The sequence below is a fragment of the Ranitomeya variabilis genome, chromosome 6 (assembly GCF_051348905.1).
Source record: "Ranitomeya variabilis isolate aRanVar5 chromosome 6, aRanVar5.hap1, whole genome shotgun sequence".
Classification (NCBI taxonomy): domain Eukaryota; kingdom Metazoa; phylum Chordata; class Amphibia; order Anura; family Dendrobatidae; genus Ranitomeya; species Ranitomeya variabilis.
The window spans coordinates 213,967,834-213,990,669 of NC_135237.1; the positions used below are offsets into that span (position 1 = coordinate 213,967,834).

The 22,836-nt window shown below is 43.1% G+C and overlaps 1 protein-coding gene across 5 annotated transcripts in view; it reads right to left on the reverse strand.

Moving 5' to 3' along the window:
• Nucleotides 1-22,836, reverse strand: part of SACM1L (SAC1 like phosphatidylinositide phosphatase) — a 573,015-nt gene that overhangs the window by 285,680 nt on the left and 264,499 nt on the right. For all 5 annotated transcript variants that reach the window (XM_077269423.1, XM_077269421.1, XM_077269419.1 and 2 more), the window contains 2 exons: nucleotides 14,590-14,676; nucleotides 7,849-7,917 (listed from right to left, as the gene is read on the reverse strand). In XM_077269423.1, coding sequence (XP_077125538.1) covers nucleotides 7,849-7,917; nucleotides 14,590-14,676 — 156 coding nt within the window. The remainder of the gene's footprint in view (nucleotides 1-7,848; nucleotides 7,918-14,589; nucleotides 14,677-22,836) is intronic.

Genomic DNA, 22,836 nt, shown 5'->3' on the forward strand with positions numbered 1-22,836 from the left:
CTAGTATACAGCACCCAGTCACGTAGTATATTGCCCAGCCACGTTTGTCACAGGTTAAAAAATAAACATATACTCACCTTTCCGAGGGCCCCTTGTAGTCCACGGCAGCTTCCGGTCCCAAGGTTGGTCTGAGCGCAGGACCTGAGATGACATCACGGTCACATGACCGTGTAGCGGTCACATGACCGTGACGTCATGGCAGGTCCTTCTGCCATACGATCTTTGCCACCGCAACCTGTAACGGAAGATGACGGGCGGCGTGAGCGGCTCAGCGGACTACAGAGGGTGAGTATAGCAGGTTTATTTTTTATTTATTATTTTTAACATTACATTTTGTACTATTGATGCCGCATAGGCAGCGTCAATAGTACAAAGTTGGGGACACACAGTTAATAGCGGCGGTAACGGAGTGCGTTACCCGCGGCATAACGCGGTCCGTTACCACCGGCATTAACCCTGTGTGAGCGCTGACTGGAGGGCTGTATGCGGGCGCCGGGCAGTGAGTGCGGGGAGTAAGGAGCGGCCATTTTTTTCCGGACTGTGCGCGTCGCTGATTGGTCGCGGCAGCAGCTGCAAAGACCAATCAGCGAACGAATAACCGCGACAGAAAGACGGAAGTACCCTTAGACAATTATATAGTAGATGCGAACTCGGCTTCAGGAAAATGGCCGCCGCGATCTCCATCTGCGCACGCGCAGCATCCCGCGGCCATTTTCCTGAAGCCCCGTGCAGCAGAGCACTCCATCTGCGCACGCGCGGCCTCAGGAAGATGGCCGCCCCCACCAATCACCAGGGGAATAGCGCAGATCGCGCTCTTTTCCTTCACCTGCGCAGTGGATTCGGCAGCTGGACATGAGCAAACCACTACGCCACCAACGGACAGATAAGCAAGATCTGGGGGAAGAAACAGCGATTTCACCACGCCCATATGACCAGACCAGCGTGAGTGACAGCCCAAAACGGCGACTTTAGAAAGGTATTTCGGCAGCATAGGTGGGGTATAAAGGCACAAAAAAGACACTAATGTAAAGCAGAGCTCTGCCCCTGGCGCCTGCACCAGACAGTACTACACAGCGCAGGCGCCGGATTTCATGCGAATACAGAGCGGAGGGGGCGGTGCCCGGCGCCCCTGAAGATTTGAGCGACGGCAGTGTGTCGTTTCAAGCAGGGGGGTGAGGACCTGCCTCCCTGGCAAAAGACAGGTATTTTGGAGAAGTTATAAAACGCTTTATTTTGGGAACACATGCACCAAAAACTAAAAGAGCCACCTTGTTAGAATGCAGCATTACTGCTGCACAAGGTGGCTCTTTTAGTTTATAACGGCTGGAGGGGGCGACAGTGGCCCTTTAAGGCTTAAAAGTTGACCAGCGATTTCTCATTCCGCAAACAAAATTTACGAACCTTTTTTTTTTTAGGGACCAATTCACATTTGAAATGACACATTTGGAGTGAGGCATCTACATGACAGAAAATACCAACTCACTACTCTAAATACTGCACCCCTCAAAGTGTTCAAAACCACATTCAACAAGCTAATTAACTCTTTAGGTGTTTCTGGAATTTGGGAAAAATAAAATGACCATTTTACTTTTTTTTTTAAATGTACTTTAGACCTCAATTTTTTTTTTCACAAGGGCAAAATGAAAAAAATGGGCCCCTGAATTTGTTGAGCAATTAATCCTAAGCACGCCAATACCTCATATGTGGGGGAAACCCAATGTTTGAGCGCATGGCAGAGCTTGGAAGGAGCGTCATTTGACTTTTTGAATGCAAAATTTGATGAACAATTAGCGGACGCCATGTCGCATTTGGAGAATCCTTAATGTGCTTAAACAGTGAAAATCTCCCACAAGTTACATTTTTGGAAACTAGACCCCTAAGGGAACTGATCTAGATGTGTGGAAAGCACATTGAACACTCAGGTGCATCACAGAAGTTTATAAAGTTGAGCCTTCAAAAAGAAAAAAAAAAAAAGAAAAACCTTTTCTCCATAAAAATGATATTTTAGTGCCAATTTTTTTCATTTTCATAAGAGTAACAGGAAAAATAGCATCATACAATTTGTTGTGCAATTTCTCGTGAGTACCCAGATACCCGATATGTGGGTAAATACTCCTTTTGAAGCACAGTGCACAGCTTAGAAGGCAAAAAAAAGCGACATACTGGAGTTCAGATTTTGCTTGAATGGTTTGAGGGTGCCATATCACATTGGTAGAGCCCCTAAGGAGTCAGAACAACAGAAACCCCCCATATATAAACTCATTTTACAAACTACAATCCCCATTGAATTCAACTATGGTAGTAGTGCAGTGATCATATTAGGCTACGTTCACATTTGCGTTGTGCGCCGCAGCGTCGGCGCCGCAACGCACAACGCAAACAAAAACGCAGCCAAACGAATGCACAACGCTGCGTTTTGCGCCGCATGCGTCCTTTTTTAATTCATTTTGGACGCAGCAAAAATGCAACTTGCTGCGTCCTCTGCGCCCGGACGCGGGCGCCGCAGGGACGCATGCGGCGCAAAACGCAAGTGTGACGCATGTCCATGCGCCCCCATGTTAAATATAGGGGCGCATGACGCATGCGGCGACGCTGCGGCGCCCGACGCTGCGGCGCCGACCGCAAATGTGAACGTAGACTTAATGAGTTGCCTGTCAGGACAGTGGGGTATTCGGTACCGGGTCCGGTACTTAACCCCTTCAAGACCTTGCCCTTTTCCGTTTTTGCGTTCTCGTTTTTCGCTCCCATCCTTCCCAGAGCCATAACTTTTTTATTTTTCCATCAATATGGCCATGTGAGGGCTTATTTTTTGCGGGACAAGTTGCACTTTTGAACGACATCATTGGTTTTAGCATGTCGTGTAACAGAAAACGGGGAAAAAATTCCAAGTGCGGTGAAATTGCAAAAAAAGTGCAATCCCACACTTGTTTTTTGTTTGCCTTTTTTGCTAGGTTCACTAAATGCTAAAACTGACCTGCCAGTATGATTCTCCATGTCAGTACGAGTTCATACACACTAAACATGTCTAGATTACGTTTTATCTAGGTGGTAAAAAAAAAATATTAAACTTTGCTTAAAAAAAAAAAAAAAAAAAAAAAAAAAAAAATGCGCAATTTTCCAATACCCGTAGCGTTTCCATTTTTCGTGATCTCGGATTGGGTGAGGGCTTATTTTTTGCGTGCCAAGCTGATGTTTTTAATGATACAATTTTGGTGCAGACACGTTCTTTTGATAGCCCGATATTGCATTTTAATGCAATGTCGCGGCGACAAAAAAAACCCGTAATTCTGGCGTTTCGAATTTTTTTTTCGCTACTCTGTTTAGCGATGCTTTTTTTTTTTATTGATAGATCGGGCGATTCTGAATGTGGCGGTACCAAATATGTGTAGGTTTGATTTTTTTAAATTGTTTTATTTTGAATGGGGAGAAAGGGGGGCGATTTAAAATTTTATATTTTTTTTTTTTTTACTTTTGCCATGCTTCAATAGCCTGATCGGCTCTGCTACATAGCAGCGATCATCAGATCTCTGCTATGTAGCTTAATTACAGGCTTGCTATGAGCGCCTTCCACAGGGTGGGGTCACAGGAAGCCGGCATCAGTAACCATAGAGGTCTCAAGGACCTCTATGGTTACTATCCTGAAGCATCGCTGACCCCCGATCATGTGACGGGGGTCGGCGATGTGCGTCCGGAAGTGCCGGTTAAATGCCGCTGTCCGCATTTGACAGCGGCATTTAACTAGTTAAAAGCGGCGGGTGAATCGCGATTTCACCCGCCGCTATTGCGGGCACATGTCAGCTGTTCAAAACGTGGGACATGTCACGGTGGCGGCGATCCGGTCCGTGGCCCTGGGCACCCATGTTAAAGGGAAGGTCTTTAAGGGGGTTGTGGAAATTAGGAATGTTCGTGACGCCACCTGTGGTATTCGGTCAGTGGGGACCGACGCTGCTTAAAGAGGTCCTCTGGGGTGATGTTATGGCAGCTGGATGGTATAACTTCCCACAGGCGAAGTAGGTCCCCAGGGCTCCCGGTGAATAGATGGAAGATGGTAAGTGGTGCAGTAAAGGACGAAGGACACAGCTGTGCAGTCTTTTTACCTGATTTACTGATGGTAGAAGGCAGCCACTGTCCAGGGTACTAGATCACAGGTACAGGCAGGGTCCGGCCGGCTTGGAAGCGAGTTCAGAGTCCAGCTTTACCAGGTGGAGTTAAAAGCCTTCCTTCTAGCGCTGTGGTGTAGTTCCTTACTGCCTATGGCTTCTTAGCAAGGTCCTCTCAGTTATCTCTGTCCTTTAATGAAGTGGGACACAATCCCGTATGACAGGTGACTCGAGCCTTTTTACACGATCTCTATCATACCCGGGCTCTATGGGTCACTGTGTCTCCTGGGTGTTAGGGCGGACAGGTTACATGTAGTCTAGCTGTCCCACCGGTTTCTACTATGTGTCTTAGAGTCCCACAAAAGCCTTGGTCTTCCGGCTAGTGGTGTCTGCGCTTTGCCAGGCAGACAGTCTGTTCGCTGCTGTCCTCGCCTGTGCTTCGCTCTCTGGCACTTTAGCTAAAGGCTGTTTTTCCTTCTGTATCTCGGTATCTAGGAGCTACAGCTCTTCAGGCTGCACGGCCCCTCAACAGTCCTTCTGCCTCAGAATGCTCCAGTCTCCTGTCAGGCACCAACTGTCTAAATCTCCCCATCTGCCTAGCAACTAACTCCTCCTCTCGACCAAAGAGAGCTGCTCTCCTGATTTTGGGTGTAGAGCTCCCACTTCTGGCCTGAAGTCAGAATAGTGTTGTATGTGCCAATTACCTGTTAAAAGGAAATCTTCCATCCCTTTCAAGCATGACAACACTCTCCCCATGATGAAAGCAATGCCACTGTGACAACCAGGACCCTGGGGCGTCACACTAACATCACATGTGCCTCACAGAAATGTATCCCATTGAGCAGTTAAAGAATAAATTACACGTTTACCACTAAAATAAGGTTTTAGCCCCAAGTTTTCATTTTTCTAAGGGCTAATAGGAAATTTTTTTTTACAGAAAACCGAGTTCCATTTTTTCCTCAGTATGCCAATCCCCTACATGTAATTGCTAAATATTTTTCACGCATAGTGCAAAGTAAGCTCAGAAGGGAAGGAGCGCCATTCTATTGTGGAGATTTTAACTTTATGGTTTGTAGGTGCCATGACCCAATGGAAGAGTCCCCGAGTTGCCAGGATAGCAGTACTGCTTAGCCATATGGAGACACTCGGGAGGGACAGCATGCTATTTGCCTCCTGGAGAGCTGATGTTCCTAGAATAGTTTGCGGACTCCATATACAAATCCCCCAAGTACTAGAAGAGAAAAATCGCTCCTTCAAGTGACCCCATTTTGAAAATTATACCCCTTTGGGAATTTATCCACAGGTGTAGTTACGATTATGACTCCATGGGTGCTTTTCAGAATCAAGCCGCAATGAATGTTGCTGAGTAAAATTTGCAAACTGCCCTTGTAGTGACCAGCACCTTCTAGCGACCAGTACGTTATGCCCAGCTCATACTTCAGGAGACATGCACCCGTAAGTTAGGTGGGCTCATCACTTCAGAAATTACAAACATGTGGATGTTAAATGTGGTTTAGGTACACCGTGGGACTCAGAAGGGAAGGGGATATTTGGATTTGAGAGCACAGAATTTGCTGAATTTCTTTTTAGGAACGAGGAGCCATTTTGCTTTTCCAGAGCCTTTGTGCTACCTGTAACGTGGAAGCCCCTATACTTCTGTTAGCAGATGACGGACCCGAATGGGGACTTGCTTTTTTTGTGGATTGAGTTGAAGTTTTATTAGGAACATTTTACATAATGTTTGGGATCACATTTATCCGGCGCTCTACGCTGAGCACTGACATGGGGGATTCCATCTAAATCTCTGAGTGACACGATTCAGATGAAACCCCCGAGGGACCCAATCACTATAATCATCTATTCATAAGTGTACTTTTCTGAAGTAAAGAAAACCGTGTCCGACAGCACTTTTATGCAATCTTAAAAAGACGGACACCGCTGGATCACAGATCCTATTGTGTCCACAGTTCCTCCATTCGCCTCATTATAGGGAATCTTCCGACAGGAGTTCTGTCTGAATTACACATTTCAGAGGTTTACATGAAAAATCCAGGGTAAGTTCTCAACGCAGAGCACAGGATAAATGTGCGCCAAGCCTTACTGCGATCTTTGGGAGGCAGAATGAACAAATCAATAGCAAGCAAAGAATTGGTTTTAATTTTTTTACTACTTTCCTTGTGTATTATAAGTGATATTGCGATTTTATTTCTTGGGTCGGTGTGATTATAGCGATACCAGGTTTATATGGTCTTATCCTTGGCTGATGTCACACATCAAAAAATGCTTTTTATTGCAAAAACTAGTTTGTGCATCACCATATTTTGAGAGCTATAATTTTTCCATATTTCAGCCCACAGAGTCATATGACTGCTTGTTTTTTTGTGGGACAAGTTGATTTTTTTTATTGGTACCATTTTCAGATAAATGACATCTTTTGATCGCTTTCTATTCCGATTTATGGGACGCAGAATGAACAAAAACCATCACTTCAAGATTTTTTTTTTTGTTTATGTCATTCCACATGTGGTAAAATTGATAAGGCAGTTTTTTTTCTTTGAGTCAGTACAATTACAGAGATACCCCATTTATATCTTTTTTATGTTTTGGCGCTTTGACATAAAAGCTATTTAATAGAAAAAAATAATTATAACTATTTTTCCGCTGATGGAGCTGTATGACAGCTTGTTCTTTGCGGGACAAGATGATGTACCATTTTTAATTGTCTTTTTGATCACGTTTTATTCCAACTTTTGTTCGGTGGTATGATAAAACATTTTTTTGCCTTTTTATGGTCTTCACTAAAGGGGTTAACTAGTGGGACAGTTTCATAGGTCTTTTTTTTTTTCATAGAAATATTTATTCATGGGTTATATATATATATATATATATATATATATATATATATATATATATATATATATATATATATATATATATATATATATGATAGATAGATTATATTGCTACCATTTTTTTTTTTTTTTTTTTTAAGCAACTTTTTTACTTTGTCCCACATCTTTTGCAGGTTGATAGCTTGTATAATATAGAGATGCAGGAGCATTCCTATGCTATGCAAACTGTCAGCTCTCCACTGAAAAAGTTGCTTCATCTTACACTGCAAATGAACAAGTAATTTTGCTAGCTCATGAGGACATCAGGTCACCATGGCAACAATAGGAACCCCGCGATGACATTGCGAGGTCTCCGATCATAGGGCAGAGGGCCTTCTTCCCTGTGCCTGCTCCCAAAATGCTGCAATCGAGTTAGATTGCAGCATTTAGGGGGTTAAAGTGCCGGTAGCAGTGCGGGAATCAGCTGACACCCGGCGGCGATCTCGCATGCAAAATCGCCAGGACGTGTCCATACGTCCCAGGTCAGTAAGTACCAGGTCACAGGGACGTATGGATATGTCTCGGGTGGTAAAGGGGTTACAGGCTGTCAGTGTCTGCCATTACTACCAACTCTTTTAGTAGGGCATTCCCCCAAAAAGGAGTGCCCCCTGGTCCTTGGTACGGTCTTTGGAAGGAACAAGTTGTGTACCAATTCTTTGTACTGACCACAAATATATTTATACATATAAATGAGGTCTCCCCTGAGACGTTAAAAGATTTGAAATATTTAATTGCAGAATATAATGAAAATAAATTTCAGCAGCTTTTCAGAAGTGGACAAGGATACGACATACAAGTTGCTTCCTTTTATATTAGATGGAAATGCCGTCAACTCAAAACAAATTCTAAACACTTACCAAGTTAATGATAACTTGTTTTCCGTAACTAATTATCTGAGAGTCAAAATGTCGCTGAAATCCATCCATCTAAAAAAACATGAAAAACAAAGCACCTATTATCATATAGTATATATAGTATATAGTACCATCATATTCTACAGCGCTTTACCATCGCTGTCCCAAATGGGGCTCACAATTTAAAATCCCTATCAGTATGTCTCGAGTGTGGAAACATCGGGAGAGTATACAAACTCCTTGCAGATGTTGTCTTTGGTGGGATCTGAACCCAAGACTGTTTATTCTCTCATCCGAGAGAATCGGGTCGATTATGCAAATCAAACTATGATCAAAATAATAATAAAGTATGATCTCTCTTACTTTTAGGTCTCCTCTGCCTATACCTCAATGCATTTGACTACTATACTTTGATGATTCTGCTGGTTTGTTCTAATCTGATTTACCATATGTCTGTTGTAAGCAGTTTTCTAATTAGTATGCCAGATTTCATTATGCTATTTGACCCTATGTAATCCTGATCCCTCCACCCCCACTTTTTCCCTTCTCCAGAAATGACACCCCCACGCCATTTTACTTAATCATGTATTACCTGTTTATTATTTATTATTGTCAACGACCCTGGTTTTTTTGCATATATAGTTGTGCTCAATAGTTTAGATTCCCCGGCAGAATTTTTGCTTTCTTGGCCTTTTTTCAGAGAATATGAATGATGTAAGCAAAACGTTTTCTCCATTCATGGTTAGTGGTTGGGCGAACCGTTTATTATTAAACTGTTTTCTCTTTAAAAAGTTTACATACCCCATTTCTTAATACCGTGTCTTGCCCCCTCTAACATTAATTACAACTTGAAGTCTTTTGTGGTAGTTGTGGATGAGGTTCTTTATTTTCTCAGATGGTAAAGCTGCCCACTCTTCTTGGCAAAAAGCCTCCAGTTCTGTAAATTCATGGGCTGTCTAGTATGATCTGCACTCTTGAGATCTTCTCAGAGTGGCTCAATGATATTGAGGTCAGGAGACTGAGATGGCCACTCCAGAACCTTCACTTTGTTCTGCTGTGGGCAATGACTGGTCAACTTGGCCTTGTGTTTTGGATAATTGACATGTTGCAACGTCCAAGTACGTACCATGCGCAGCTTCCAGACATGAGTGAAAATTTACCTCCAGTATTTGCTGATAACGTGCTGCATTCATCTTTCAACTTTGATCAAGTTTCCGCTTCCTTTGTAGCTCACACATCCCCAATACATCAGCGATCCGCCTCCGTGCTTTACAGTAGAAATGGTGTTCTTTTCACGATAGGCCTTGTTGACCTCTCTCCAAATGTGACGTTTATGGTTGTGGCCAAAAAGTTCAATTTTGGGCTCCTCACTCCAAATTACCTTGTTCCAGAAGTTTTGAGGCTTGTCTCTCTACGGTTTTGCGTATTGTAGGCGAGCTACTTTGTGGCATTTGTGCAGTAATGGCTTTCTTCAGTCCATTTTTCTTCAAGTGCCTCCTTACTGTGCATCTTGAAACCGCCACACTGCTAGTTTTCAGAGAGTTCTGTATTTCAGCTGATTGTATTTGTAAGTTTTTCTTTGCATTCCGAACAATTTTCCTGGCAGTTGTGGATGAAATTTTTCTTGGTCTACCTGACCATGGTTTTGTTTTTACAGAGCCCCTCATTTTCCATTTGTTAATCACAGTTTGAACGCTGCTGACTGGCACTATCAATTCCTTGGATAACTTTTTGTATCCCTTACCTGTTTTATACAGTTCAACTACCTTTTCCCGTAGATCTGTTGACAATTCTTTTGCTTTCGCCATGACTCAATCCAGAAACGCCATTGGCTGGATGAAAGATGCTAGAGTTTGTCTGGATCCCAGAAACTCACTCAGCTTTTATACACACACACTGATTACAAGCAAACAGGTGAGTACCTTTAGTAGCCATTCAAACCCATTTATGTCAACTTCTGTGCATGTTATCAGGCTAAAATCACCAGGGTATGTAAACTTTTGATCAGGGTCATTTGGATGTTTTAAGTTGTCATTATGATTTAAAAAGAGAAAACACAGTAGTTTGACAAAAAATGGCTTCACCCAACCACTAACCATGAATGGAGAAAAAGTTTTGGTGTTAATATACATTTTTTATAGCGCCATTTATTCCGTGGCGCTTTACATGTGAAAAGGCGGCAAATATAGACAAATACAATAAACATGAGCAAAAACAAGGCACTAACAGGTACAGAAGGAGAGAAGACTGCCCGCGAGGGCTCACAGTCTACGGGGATGGGTGAGGATACACTAGGAGAGGGTAGAGTTGGTTGTGGGGCGATTCAGTAGGTTGAGGATCACTGAATCATTCTTTAGGATCATTGATCGTTGAGAATCATTCATATTCTCTGAAAAAAGTCCAAGAAAGCAAAAATTGTGCCGGGGTATGTAAACATTTGAGCACAACTGCAATTTTTGCACATTTTTTTGTATTGTCTGTGTTTACCACATTATATGTGCTAACATATCTATGATGGTACCTATATGCACTTTAGGTGCCCTTGATCAAGGCCATTTTTGGTGGAAACAGATCAAAATAAAATATTCACTTATTACATCATGATCTTCGTTCTCCATAGTCTTTTAGGTGCTGAAGTTTTTTGCCTATGATCTGATTTTTTGTTCGTACTCGTACCAATAAAGAGAGCCTATAAATTACTCAAAAAAATCGTGTTAAATTTCTTGTAAAAACCCCTTCGCTCCCCTGATTCTGCTGCTCTTTTCATTTTAACATTCATTATGGAGCTTATTTTAAAGGGAACCCATCATGTCATTTGTAGCAACTAAACTGTCCCGAGTGATGCAATATGCATTAGTAACATTGTTTAAAATCTGGTGTAAAATCCCGTGCTTTTGCAGTGTGGAGAGACTACCTGTACGCGAGTACTGAATCCGCCTGTCTGTACCCAGCTTCACCGAATGTGTGCACATGCGCTGGAGCAGCTGCACGTCACAGTCTCTCTGTGACCACGCAATTTTACAACAGGACAGAGATATATGTCTGCGCAGCAGCGCGTTGCAGGGGAGATTATGTGGATGACGAAGGGATGCGTCATCCACACAAACTGATGTGAAATACTGACCAAATACTGATCGTATGAATGTGGTCTTAAACATACTGTAGACAAAGCAAACATCCTCACTCCAAAAAAAAGCTGAAAAAAGTGTGAAGAACACCACAAAACAAGCTGAAAAACAGGTGTTATGAACGCAACATTTTTAATGCTAATAGAAAAGGTTTTGGCTACTGAAAAAAATGCTGCATGTGAACATAGTCTTACTCTGAAACGCTATTGCTATCTGTGCTGTTACATAGGACTGCAGGTGACATCTACTAAATTATCTGTACTCAGAAAGTTATCACTGTATTATCTGTGGTGTTAAGAAAAAAAAATTAAGAGGGGGTTGGGGGCAACTGTGTCTTGGGGCTTGGGCCCCCAATCTTTTCTGACCCTAGCAACGCCCCTGCATACAGCTAATAGTGGCAGAGCTGTTGGCCGATATAAGGTCCCTAAATATGGGGGCCACAGTGTGAGCACTGGCTCCAGGCCCCTCCACCAACTGTATCCGCATCCTGCTTATGTAATGTAAACTAAATGTTTGTGTGATTTTACAATGTTAGCATTTGGGGCCCCACTTTAAATTTTTGCCTAGGGCCCCACTTTGTCTAAAACCAGCCCTGGTCATGTATGATGGTCATGTGGGCTGTGATGTCACTCTGCTAGAGTTACAGATACAGTCTACTCCAGACAGAACTGCCTAGGAGTCCAAGCTCTCTACTTCAGCCATGAACAGTTCAAAAAAGTTGGATCACTCATGCTCCTTCCCCAGTGTGTCTCTCCCCATAGGGTCTTGCTTTTCACTTTCCTATGTGATCCCTCCAACAATGCAAAAGACACGGCACTCCAGGGATCGCACATAAATGAGAGAGTAGTGTGACCCTGTTCCCTCTCCCACTGTAATGTAAAGTTGGTTGGCAGCACTTTTTTCAGCTTTTTTTTGGAGTGAGGATGTTTGCTTTGTCTACAGTATGTTTTAGACCACATTCATACGATCAGTATTTGGTCAGTATTTCACATCAGTATGTGTAAGCCAAAGCCAGGAAGGTGAGAAATACAGAAGTGGTGACGTGTTTCTCAGGGTATGTGCACACGCTGCAGATTTTACTGTGGATCTGCAGCAGTTTTCCATGCATTGTACAGCACCATGTAAACGTATGAAAAATAAAATCCGTCGTACACATGCTGCGGAAAATACCGAGCAGAAACGCTGCGTTGTATTTTCTGCAGCATGTCAATTCTTTGTGCAGATTCCGCAGCGTTTTACAACTGCTCCATAATAGGAATCCGCAGGTGTAAAAATGCACATAAAATGCGGTAATTCCGCCTTAAATCTGCAGGTAAAACACATGGCGTTTTACCTGCAGATTTTTAGGAATCTGCGTGGAAAAATCCACGGCAGATTCCGCAACGTGTGCACATAGCCTCATTGTTCCACTGCTGTTCCTGCATTACAAATACTGACCTAATAGTTTAATTCACCAAAACCACTTAAAAAATTGCAGTGAAAAATGCCGTTGCAGTATCTGCAGCTTTTTTATTCTTTCATTGCTTTCTACGGGTGAAAACACACTGAAAGAAGTGACACGCTACAGATTTAGAAAGCGCTACAGTTCTGAAATCCAGTCAGAAAACAAACGAGCGCCTGCAGGAGATTTCGGAAATCTCCTATGTTTTGCTGGCACTTTGAAAAGCAGCTTTTCGCCATGTTCATATGCAGACGTTTTGCAGCTTTTCCTTCTGCAAATAAGAAGTTTACAGCACAAGCAAAAACTGAGATTTTCAGAAATCTCCTGCACACCCTTTTATTTTTCCCTGACTGAATTTCACAACTGCAGCGTTTTTTAAATCTGCAGCGTTACGCTTTCAGCAATTTTTTTCCACCCGTACAAAGCAATGAATTAAAAAATGCTGCAAATGTTACAACATTGTTTTTCGCTGCATTTTTTGTGAATAACACTAACTTTATTAAACATGCACTGTAGATAAAATGCATACTGTAAAAAACAAACAACAAAAGCTCTAAGGGTGTGTGTCTACAATCAGTAAACGCTGCGGGTCGGCTGCTCTGTACTTGTGCAGCGTCCAACCCGCAGCGGCCAGATCTTACAGTATAGTGGATGGGTTTTCAAGAAATTCCATCTCTACTATGCGTGCACTGACACCCGCACCTCACCTGCGGAGAGGGACATGCGGCGCGTTTCTCCAGACCCCAGCATGTCAATTTATATGGCGTAGACGCGAGTCTCCACAAGAGAGATCTCACCCGTGCAATGTATTGGACGCGGTGATTCCACACAGATCAATGAACACACGCGGAATCACCGGTGTTCAAAAGATGGCAGCACTTTGGACGCAGTACATGTCCGCTGCATCCAAATGGCTGCCATTTCCGGATCCTCTGCACATACCCTAAAAAAATGGGTGTTTTGAAAGCAGTGTTTTTACTGCCAAGAGCAGGTTTTGGCTGCAAAAAAAATGCACCAAAAACGCGGATTCCTATGCACACCTGTACTATACGTGTATGGTTTACCGTTATTATTTTACGTGGGAATTCATTTATTTCTATATAATAAATGCCCTGATTCAGCAGACAATATTCCTTTCTTGTGTCATCCAGACAGTAGTGACAGCAGGTCGCCCTGTCAGATTAGAAGCAGTGATTTAGTGACTGTGGTCAGAGCCTATGCTGATGGCTGCTGTATGTGACTGTGAAACCTGATCCTACAGCTATCAGCACAGAGCTCCGGGACCACATGAGTAAATCACAGCACTGAGGGGGGCTCAAGAGGGGTTTGGGAGAGACGCTCTGGGACTACAGAGCAATGCACAGCATTATTCACTGCTGAAAACCCTCTGGGCACTTCATACAGGGGCTGTAGAGGCAGGGGCCCCCTTTGTAGGTGGGGGCCCCAGGCGTCTGCCTGGTCTGCCTGTGCCAAACGCCGGCCCTGTACATGACATAAAACAGGAAAATAATTTATCTTAAAAGTACATTAAAAGTCTGTTTATCATGAGAACAGCTTGGCAGCATTCAAAAATGTATCTTCGACAACCCATTTAAGATATTTTTTAAAATAATTAGAAAAATCATTGCACACGCACAAAAAAAAAAAAAAAACATCAGCCACAAACGATGGTTGCCATGTGAAGTCACTCAACAAAAGGGGAGGTGCATAAACAGTAACTTAAAGTCCTGTTTTTTTCCTACACGCTGTTTTTCTCTAAATTCTCTCAAAAACACTCAGAGGATAGCTTCTCCATCAGAGTTCAGTACAGATGCAACAGAAAGAACGTGTTTTGTACAGCATCTGTACTCCAATCTATGTGTGCGCTCAGCGAGGAGATAAGCGCTTCCATCTACTGGATCATTTTGGACTTACATATACTTGACAAGCAGGTGTACGGCTGTGAATTCTCCGGTGCTAACAGCATGATGTCCAAAGAAACTACAGCAATACAAGTTACATATTCCGAATGGGCTGCACAAGCCCTATTTCAGGATACCATTAGTATCGTACTAAAAAAAAAAAAAAAATCCGATTCCCTTTATTAAAACAACAACATAAAAAATACAAATGTTTAGTTACCCTTTAACAGGGATATAATGCTTAGGATGTGGCACAAAATGAATGCATACTTACATGATTTACAGCATTGTTGATCTGAGGCTTTGGTTTATATTTCAAGTTTGGTCTCTGAGACCAGAAAAATGGCATTGATCCACGAGTCTACAAAAAAAAGCAACATATATTCAACCCACTGCGTTCTCTTTAAAGAATTCTGCAAAATTTGTATGAGACTGCAACCTTCTTTAGTAATGTTTAGACTGCATTAACGTTATGGGATAGGAGATGAGCACATATTTATTGGTTAGACTCCAATGTTATTATTCGGAAGGCTAAAAGTATGTTTATCAGTCATAATTGATGCCATTGTCACCATCATATTAAGCAAAGGAACATGGCTTCACTATGATTTGTGAAGCAGGGCTATGGGAAAAAGCTGACAAGCTCATCCCATTTGTCAACAAACCCCGTTGAGCAGAGGGTCTGTGTTGCAGCCACCTCCTTTGGAGTGGTCAGTATAAACATGAAACAGACTGTTGTGGTGATACTTTTGTGTAATAAAGCTTTTCCTGACCTCAAAGCAGCACAGGGCAATGTAGGGCCAAGTACTAGATATGAATATTGTTTTTGTGACATGTGTAGGTTCTATAAATATTAGGGACAATTTCAGCATCATGGTGCAGTGCCGAACACGTTCACTTACAATGCTGTGTGGCCTGCCTTTTAGGCCACAATTTAAATTGTCCAACTAGATAAAGTAGTATATGCCATGTCTCATATGTATTTAAAGGTACATTTTTTGGTACCTAAGCCCTGAGGTCATCAGGGGAGGTAGGTAGGAGTGGTTGGTACTTGATAAGGCAGGTTCTGACTGAGAAACTATATTCAGTGGTCGAAGATACAGCGTGTTATTAACCCCTTCATGACGCAGCCTATTTTGACCTTAATGACCTGGCCGTTTTTTGCAATTCTGACCAGTGTCCCTTTATGAGGTAATAACTCAGGAACGCTTCAACGGATCCTAGCGGTTCTGAGATTGTTTTTTCGAGACATATTGGGCTTCATGTTAGTGGAAAATTTAGGTAGCTAATTTCTGAGTTTATTTGTTAAAAAACGAAAATTTGGCGAAAATTTTGAACATTTCGCAATTTTCACATTTTGAATTTTTATTCTGTTAAACCAGAGAGTTATGTGACACAAAATAGTTAATAAATAACATTTCCCACATGTCTACTTTACATCAGCACAATTTTGGGAACAAAATTTTTTTTTGCTAGGAAGTTACAAGGGTTAAAATTTAACCAGTGATTTCTCATTTTTACAACAAAATTTACAAAACCATTTTTTTTTTAGGGACCACCTCACATTTGAAGTCAGTTTGAGGGTTCTATATGGCTGAAAATACCCAAAAGTGACACCATTCTAAAAACTGCACCCCTCAAGGTGCTCAAAACCACATTCAAGAAGTTTGTTAACCCTTCAGGTGTTTCACAGCAGGAGAAGCAACATGAAAGGAAAAAAATGAACATTTAACTTTTTAGTCACAAAAATGATCTTTTAGCAACAATTTTTTTATTTTCTCAAGGGTAAAAGGAGAAACTGGACCACGAGCGTTGTTGTCCAATTTGTCCTGAGTACGCTGATACCTCATATGTGGGGGTAAACAACTGTTTGGGCGCACGGCAGGGCTCGGAAGGGAAGGAGCGCCATTTGACTTTTTGAATGAAAAATTGGCTCCAATCTTTAGCGGACACCATGTCGCGTTTGGAGAGCCCCCGTGTGCCTAAACATTGGAGCTCCCCCACAAGTGACCCCATTTAGGAAACTAGACCCCCCCAAGGAACTTATATAGAAGCATAGTGAGCATTTTAATCCCTCAGGTGCTTCACGAATTGATCCGTAAAAATGAAAAAGTACTTTTTTTTTTCCACACAATTTCTTTTAGCCTCAATTTTTTCATTTTCACATGGGCAACAGGATAAAATGGATCCTAAAATTTGTTGGGCATTTTCTCCTGAGTACGCAGATACCTCACATGTGGGGGTAAACCACTGTTTGGGTGCACGGCAAGGCTCGGAAGGGAAGGCGCGCCATTTGACTTTTTGAATGGAAAATTAGCTCCAATCGTTAGCGGACACCATGTCGCGCTTGGAGAGCCCCTGTGTGCCTAAACATTGGAGCTCCCCTACAAGTGACCCCATTTTGGAAACTAGACCCCCCCAAGGAACTTATCTAGATGCATAGTGAGCACTTTAAACCCCCAGGTGCTTCACAGAAGTTTATAACGCAGAGCCGTGAAAATAAAAAATAATTTTTCTTTCCTCAAAAATGATTTTTAGCCCGGAATTTTTTATTTTCCCAAGGGTAACAGGAGAAATTGGACCCCAAATGTTGTTGTCCAGTTTGTCCTGAGTACGATGATACCCCATATGTGGGGGTAAAGCACTGTTTCAGCGCACGGCAGGGCTCGGAAGGGAATGCACGCCATTTGGCTTTTTGAATGAAAATTAGCTCCAATCATTAGCGGACACCATGTCACGTTTGGAGAGCCACTGTGTGCCTAAACATTGGAGCTCCCCCACAAGTGACCCCATTTTGGAAACTAGACCTCCCAAGGAACTAATCTAGATGTGTGGTGAGCACTTTGAACCCCCAAGGGCTTCACAGAAGTTTATAACGCAGAGCCATGAAAATAAAAAATAATTTTTCTTTTCTCAAAAATATTTTTTTAGCCCAGAATTTTTTAATTTTCCCAAGGGTAACAGGAGAAATTTGACCCCAAGAGTTGTTGTCCAGTTTCTCCTGAGTACGCTGATACCCCATATGTGGGGGTAAACCACTGTTTGGGCACATGCCGAGGCTCGGAAGGGAAGTAGTGACGTTTTGGAATGCAGACTTTGATGGAATGCTCTGTGGGCATCATGTTACGTTTGCAGAGCCCCTGATGTGCCTAAACAGTAGAAACCCCACACAAGTGACCCCATTTTGGAAACTAGACCCCCCCAAGGAACTTATCTAGATATGTGGTGAGCACTTTGAACCCCCAAATGCTTCACAGAAGTTTACAACTCAGAGCCGTGAAAATAAAAAATCAATTTTTCTTTCCTCAAAAATGATGTTTAAGCAAACATTTTTTTATTTTCACAAGGGTAACAGGAGAAATTGGACCCCAATAATTGTTGCCCAGTTTGTCCTGAGTACACTGATACCCCATATGTGGGGGTAAACCACTGCTTGGGCATACGTCGGGGCTCGGAAAGGAAGTAGTGACGTTTTGAAATGCAGACTTTGATGGAATGGTCTGCGGGCGCCACGTTGCGTTTGCGGAGCCCCCTGATGTGCCTAAACAGTAGAAACTCCCCACAAGTGACCCCATTTTCTTTCCTCAAAAATGATGTTTTAGCAAACATTTTTTTGTTTTCACAAGGGTAACAGGAGAAATTGGACCCCAATAGTTGTTGCCCAGTTTGTCCTGAGTATGCTGGTACCCCATATGTGGGGATAAACCACTGTTTGGGCGCACGTCAGGGCTCGGAAGGGAGGGAGCACCATTTGACTTTTTGAACGCAAGATTGGCTGAATTAATGGTGGTGCCATGTTGCCTTTGGAGACCCCTGATGTGCCTAAACAGTGGAAACCCCTTAATTCTAACTCCAACACACCTCTAACCCTAATCCCAACTCTAGCCATAACCCTAATCACAACCCTAACCCCAACCCTAACCCTTATCCCAACCCTAACCCTATTCCCAACCCTAACCCCAAGCCTAACCACAACTTTAACCCCAACACACCCCTAACCATAACCCTAACCACAAGCCTATTCTTAACCCTATTTCCAACCCTAGCCTTAATTCCAACCCTAACTCTAATTCCAACCCTAAGGCTATGTGCCCACGTTGCGGATTCGTGAGAGATTTTTCCGCACCATTTTTGAAAAATCCGCAGGTAAAAGGCACTAAGTTTTACCTGTGGATTTACCGCGGATTTCCAGTGTTTTTTATGCGGATTTCACCTGCGGATTCCTATTGAGTTACAGGTGTAAAACGCTGCGGAATCCGCTCAAAGAAGTAACATGCTGCGGAAAATACAACGCAGCATTTCCGCGCGGTATTTTCCGCACCATGGGCACAGCGAATGGTACTGTAAACCTGATGGAACACTGCTACGAATCCGCAGCGGCCAATCCGCTGCGAATCCGCACCGTGTGCACATAGCCTAATTCTAACGCTAACCCTAGTTCTAACCCTAACCCTACTCCTAACCCTACCCCTACTCCTAGTTCTAACCCTAGTTCTAACCCTTGTGGGGAAAAAAAAAACTGTGCATGCGCCCGCCATTTTGGAAGATGGCGGCGCCCGTGGAGAAGACGGACGGACACCGGGAAGCTTGGTAAGTATGAGGGGGGGGGGGGATCTGAGCACGGGGGGGTGATCGGAGCAGGGGTGGGATCGGAGCACGGGGGGAGTGGACAGGAGGACGGGTGGAGTGGACAGGAGGACGGGGGAGCGGACAGGACGACGGAGGGGAGCAGAGTACAGGATGGAGGACTGGGGAGGAGATCAGTGGCGGTAGGGGGGTGCAGACCAGTGTTTCCAGCCATGGCCGATGATATTGCAGCATCGGCCATGGCTGGATTGTAATATTTCACCAGTTTTCATAGTGAAATATTACAAATCGCTCTGATTGGCTGTTGAAAGTGAAACAGCCAATCAGAGCGATCGTAGCCACGGGGGGGGGGGGGGGGGTGAAGTACCACTCCCCCTGTCCCTGCAGATCGGGTGAAATTGGAGTTAACCCTTTCACCCGATCTGCAGGGCCACGATCATTCCATGACGCCACATAGGCGTCACAGGTCGGATTGGCACCGACTTTCATGACTCCTACGTGGCGTCACAGGTCGGGAAGGGGTTAATGTCCTTCGGCTTTGTCTCGAGTCATGGCGACTTGATGGATGAATGCATTGCAGTAAGATCGATCTCGTGCAAGCCTAGATAGGTCCACTAGAGTCTTCTCTGACATTATCTTTTTAGTATCAAGCCATTGGGTTACTGGTCTTCCTCTTCATCTTGTTCCTTTTATTCTTCCAACCATGATGTCCTTCTCCAGTGATTGCTCGCTGCTTATTATGAGGTGTTCAAACTAGGCATGCAGTAGCTTGATCCTTGTTTTGAGTGACTTATCTATTTTGAAACAAATCAACCCAGACTTTTTGTTCTTCTTACCATCCATAGTATTTAAATTATCCTTATCCAGCACAACACTTCAAAAGGTGTTGAATCTTCTTCTGTCTGGTTTCTTTATCATTCAAGTTTCGCATCCATATGTTACCACAAAGATTTATTATGTGATAACATAGCTAGGTTTTATAGTTATACTATATTTTTTGTGTTTTTCTTTTATTATATTGTATTAACATGTGTTTTTTTAAAGCAGTGACATAGGATTGGTTGAGTTAAATTAGTGGTTTCATACAGGAAGTGGTATATAAGGTCGAGGGTAGGACAATGACCAAAAACCTTGGGGCCTGAAACGCAGCTGCCAATGTGAACTCCCCCTATAGGGTAACTGGCTACTATGCTGTTATAATGGATTTTAAGAATTTTCAATAAACATTCTTTTTTATAGAATTTCTGAAGCTGGATCCTTTTTTCTTCACTCGATTGATATTCCTGCTGCACTGCTGACTAGTGATGAGCGAATATGCTCGTTACTCGAGATTTTTTGAGCATGCTCGGGGGTCCTCCGAGTATTTTTTAGTGCTCGGAGATTTAGTTTTTAGCGCCGCACCTGAATGATTTACATCTGTTAGCCAGCATAAGTACATGTGGGAATTCCCTAGCAACCATGCAACCCCCACATATACTTATGCAGTCGTAACTTATGCGCCAGTGCTGTGTGATTGCCACTCTGGCTCAATTTTCCCAGCCAACCCCAGTGCATGTCCCCAATTAATGGTCTTCCACATTATTTAAAAATTGACCACAACTATACAGTCTAAAGCTCTCCATGATTGATATGCAAAATTTGATAAATGACCCTAAGGCCCCTTTTACACATCAGTTTTTTGCAGTTGCCTTTTTTAATAGATTCCTTGCAACTGGCGAATCCCTTTCCTCACTTCATTTCCAATTCAGACTCGGGATTTCCACCATATCTGGGATCGTAAAACACACCTGCCACGCATTGTGGGACTGTTTACAAGAGGAATATACACTCACCGGCCACTTTATTAGGTACACCTGTCCAACTTCTTGTTAACACTTAATTTCTAATCAGCCAATCACATGGCGGCAACTCAGTGCATTTAGGCATGTAGACATGGTCAAGACAATGTCCTGCAGTTCAAACCGAGCATCAGTATGGGGAAGAAAGGTGATTTGAGCGCCTTTGAACGTGGCATGGTTGTTGGTGCCAGAAGGGCTGGTCTGAGTATTTCAGAAACTGCTGATCTACTGGGATTTTCACGCACAACCATCTCTAGGGTTTACAGAGAATGGTCCGAAAAAGAAAAAAAATCCAGTGAGCAGCAGTTCTGTGGGCGGAAATGCCTTGTTGATGCCAGAGGTCAGAGGAGAATGGGCAGACTGGTTCGAGCTGATAGAAAGGCAACAGTGACTCAAATCGCCACCCGTTACAACCAAGGTAGGCCTAAGAGCATCTCTGAACGCACAGTGCGTCGAACTTTGAGGCAGATGGGCTACAGCAGCAGAAGACCACACCGGGTACCACTCCTTTCAGCTAAGAACAGGAAACTGAGGCTACAATTTGTACAAGCTCATCGAAATTGGACAGTAGAAGATTGGAAAAACGTTGCTTGGTCTGATGAGTCTCGACTTCTGCTGCGACATTCGGATGGTAGGGTCAGAATTTGGCGTAAACAACATGAAAGCATGGATCCATCCTGCCTTGTATGGAGCATCTTTGGGATGTGCAGCCGACAAATCTGCGGCAACTGTGTGATGCCATCATGTCAATATGGACCAAAATCTCTGAGGAATGCTTCCAGCACCTTGTTGAATCTATGCCACGAAGAATTGAGGCAGTTCGGAAGGCAAAAGGGGGTCCAACCCGTTACTAGCATGGTGTACCTAATAAAGTGGCCGGTGAGTGTATGTCCCACATCCCACAACAGAGTTGGCTGGACATTGCTGAAAACTTTCAAAAGACTTGTCAGTTTCCCAATTGCTTGGGTGCAGTGGACGGTAAACATATTTGAATCATCAAACTAGCTGCATCTGGCTCTGAATATTTTAATTATAAGAAATATTTTTCCATCGTGCTTATGGCCATTGCAGACGCACAATACAAGTTCATAGCGGTCGATATTGGGGCCTATGGCAGCTCCAATGACTCAAGTATTTAAAATTGTCTGCAATGGGGCGTCATCTCTATGGAAACACCTTCCAATTTCCACCCCCAAGACCACTGCCTGAAACCTCTGGGTCACCAATGCCATTTGTATGTGTTGGGGATGAAGCGTTCCAACTCTCAGAACACCTGCTAAAGCCATACGAAAGTAGTGGCTTGACGCCAACAATAAGAGCGTTTAATTATCGCTTAACACGAGCACGAAGAATGAGTGTGATTTTGGCATTCTCACATCCAAATGGTGAGTTCTGTTGACCGCTATTAACCTGAAGACTCACACTGTGGATGAGGTGGTGAAAGCTTGTGTGGTCCTGCACAATTTCCTAATATGCAAGGAACAGATTGCATGGATGACAATTTGGTAGAAACCTCCTTGTATGATTATCAGTATATTACTTTTCTAAGTCCTGTGGCATTTTCAAGAATAAGGGACAAATTTGTAGAGTACTTTATTTCACCTCAAGGAAGAGTAGAATGGCAGTATGAGATGGTTTGATATATTTGTCTTTAGATATAATGTATGTTGGAGTACCAAACCTATTGCAGTTTTCAGATTTGTGATTACACCATGAATTTTTTCTGTTACCCTGAGTATTGTACCTTGTTACCCAAAGTATTGTACCTTGCTACCCAAAGTATTGTACCTTCTCATTAAATAAATGAAAGACAAAGCTTTTTATAAAAAAATATATATATTTTTATGTATTACAAAATTATAAATGAAGGTAGTTTGGGGTGGAGATAGTACTGGAGGGGCTGACCGATCGGACCACTTCCGACAGTCGGAGTATGGAGAGTGGATTGTGGTGGTGACAGCTCGGAAGGTAAAACAGAAGGTGAAGGGGTGGAGAAACCAAGAGGATGGGTGGACAAAAAAACGTGAGTAGGGATGGGATTTGGTAAGGTTTGAGGAGTGGAGTGGAGGGATTGGGAGACAGAAGAGGTGGTGAGT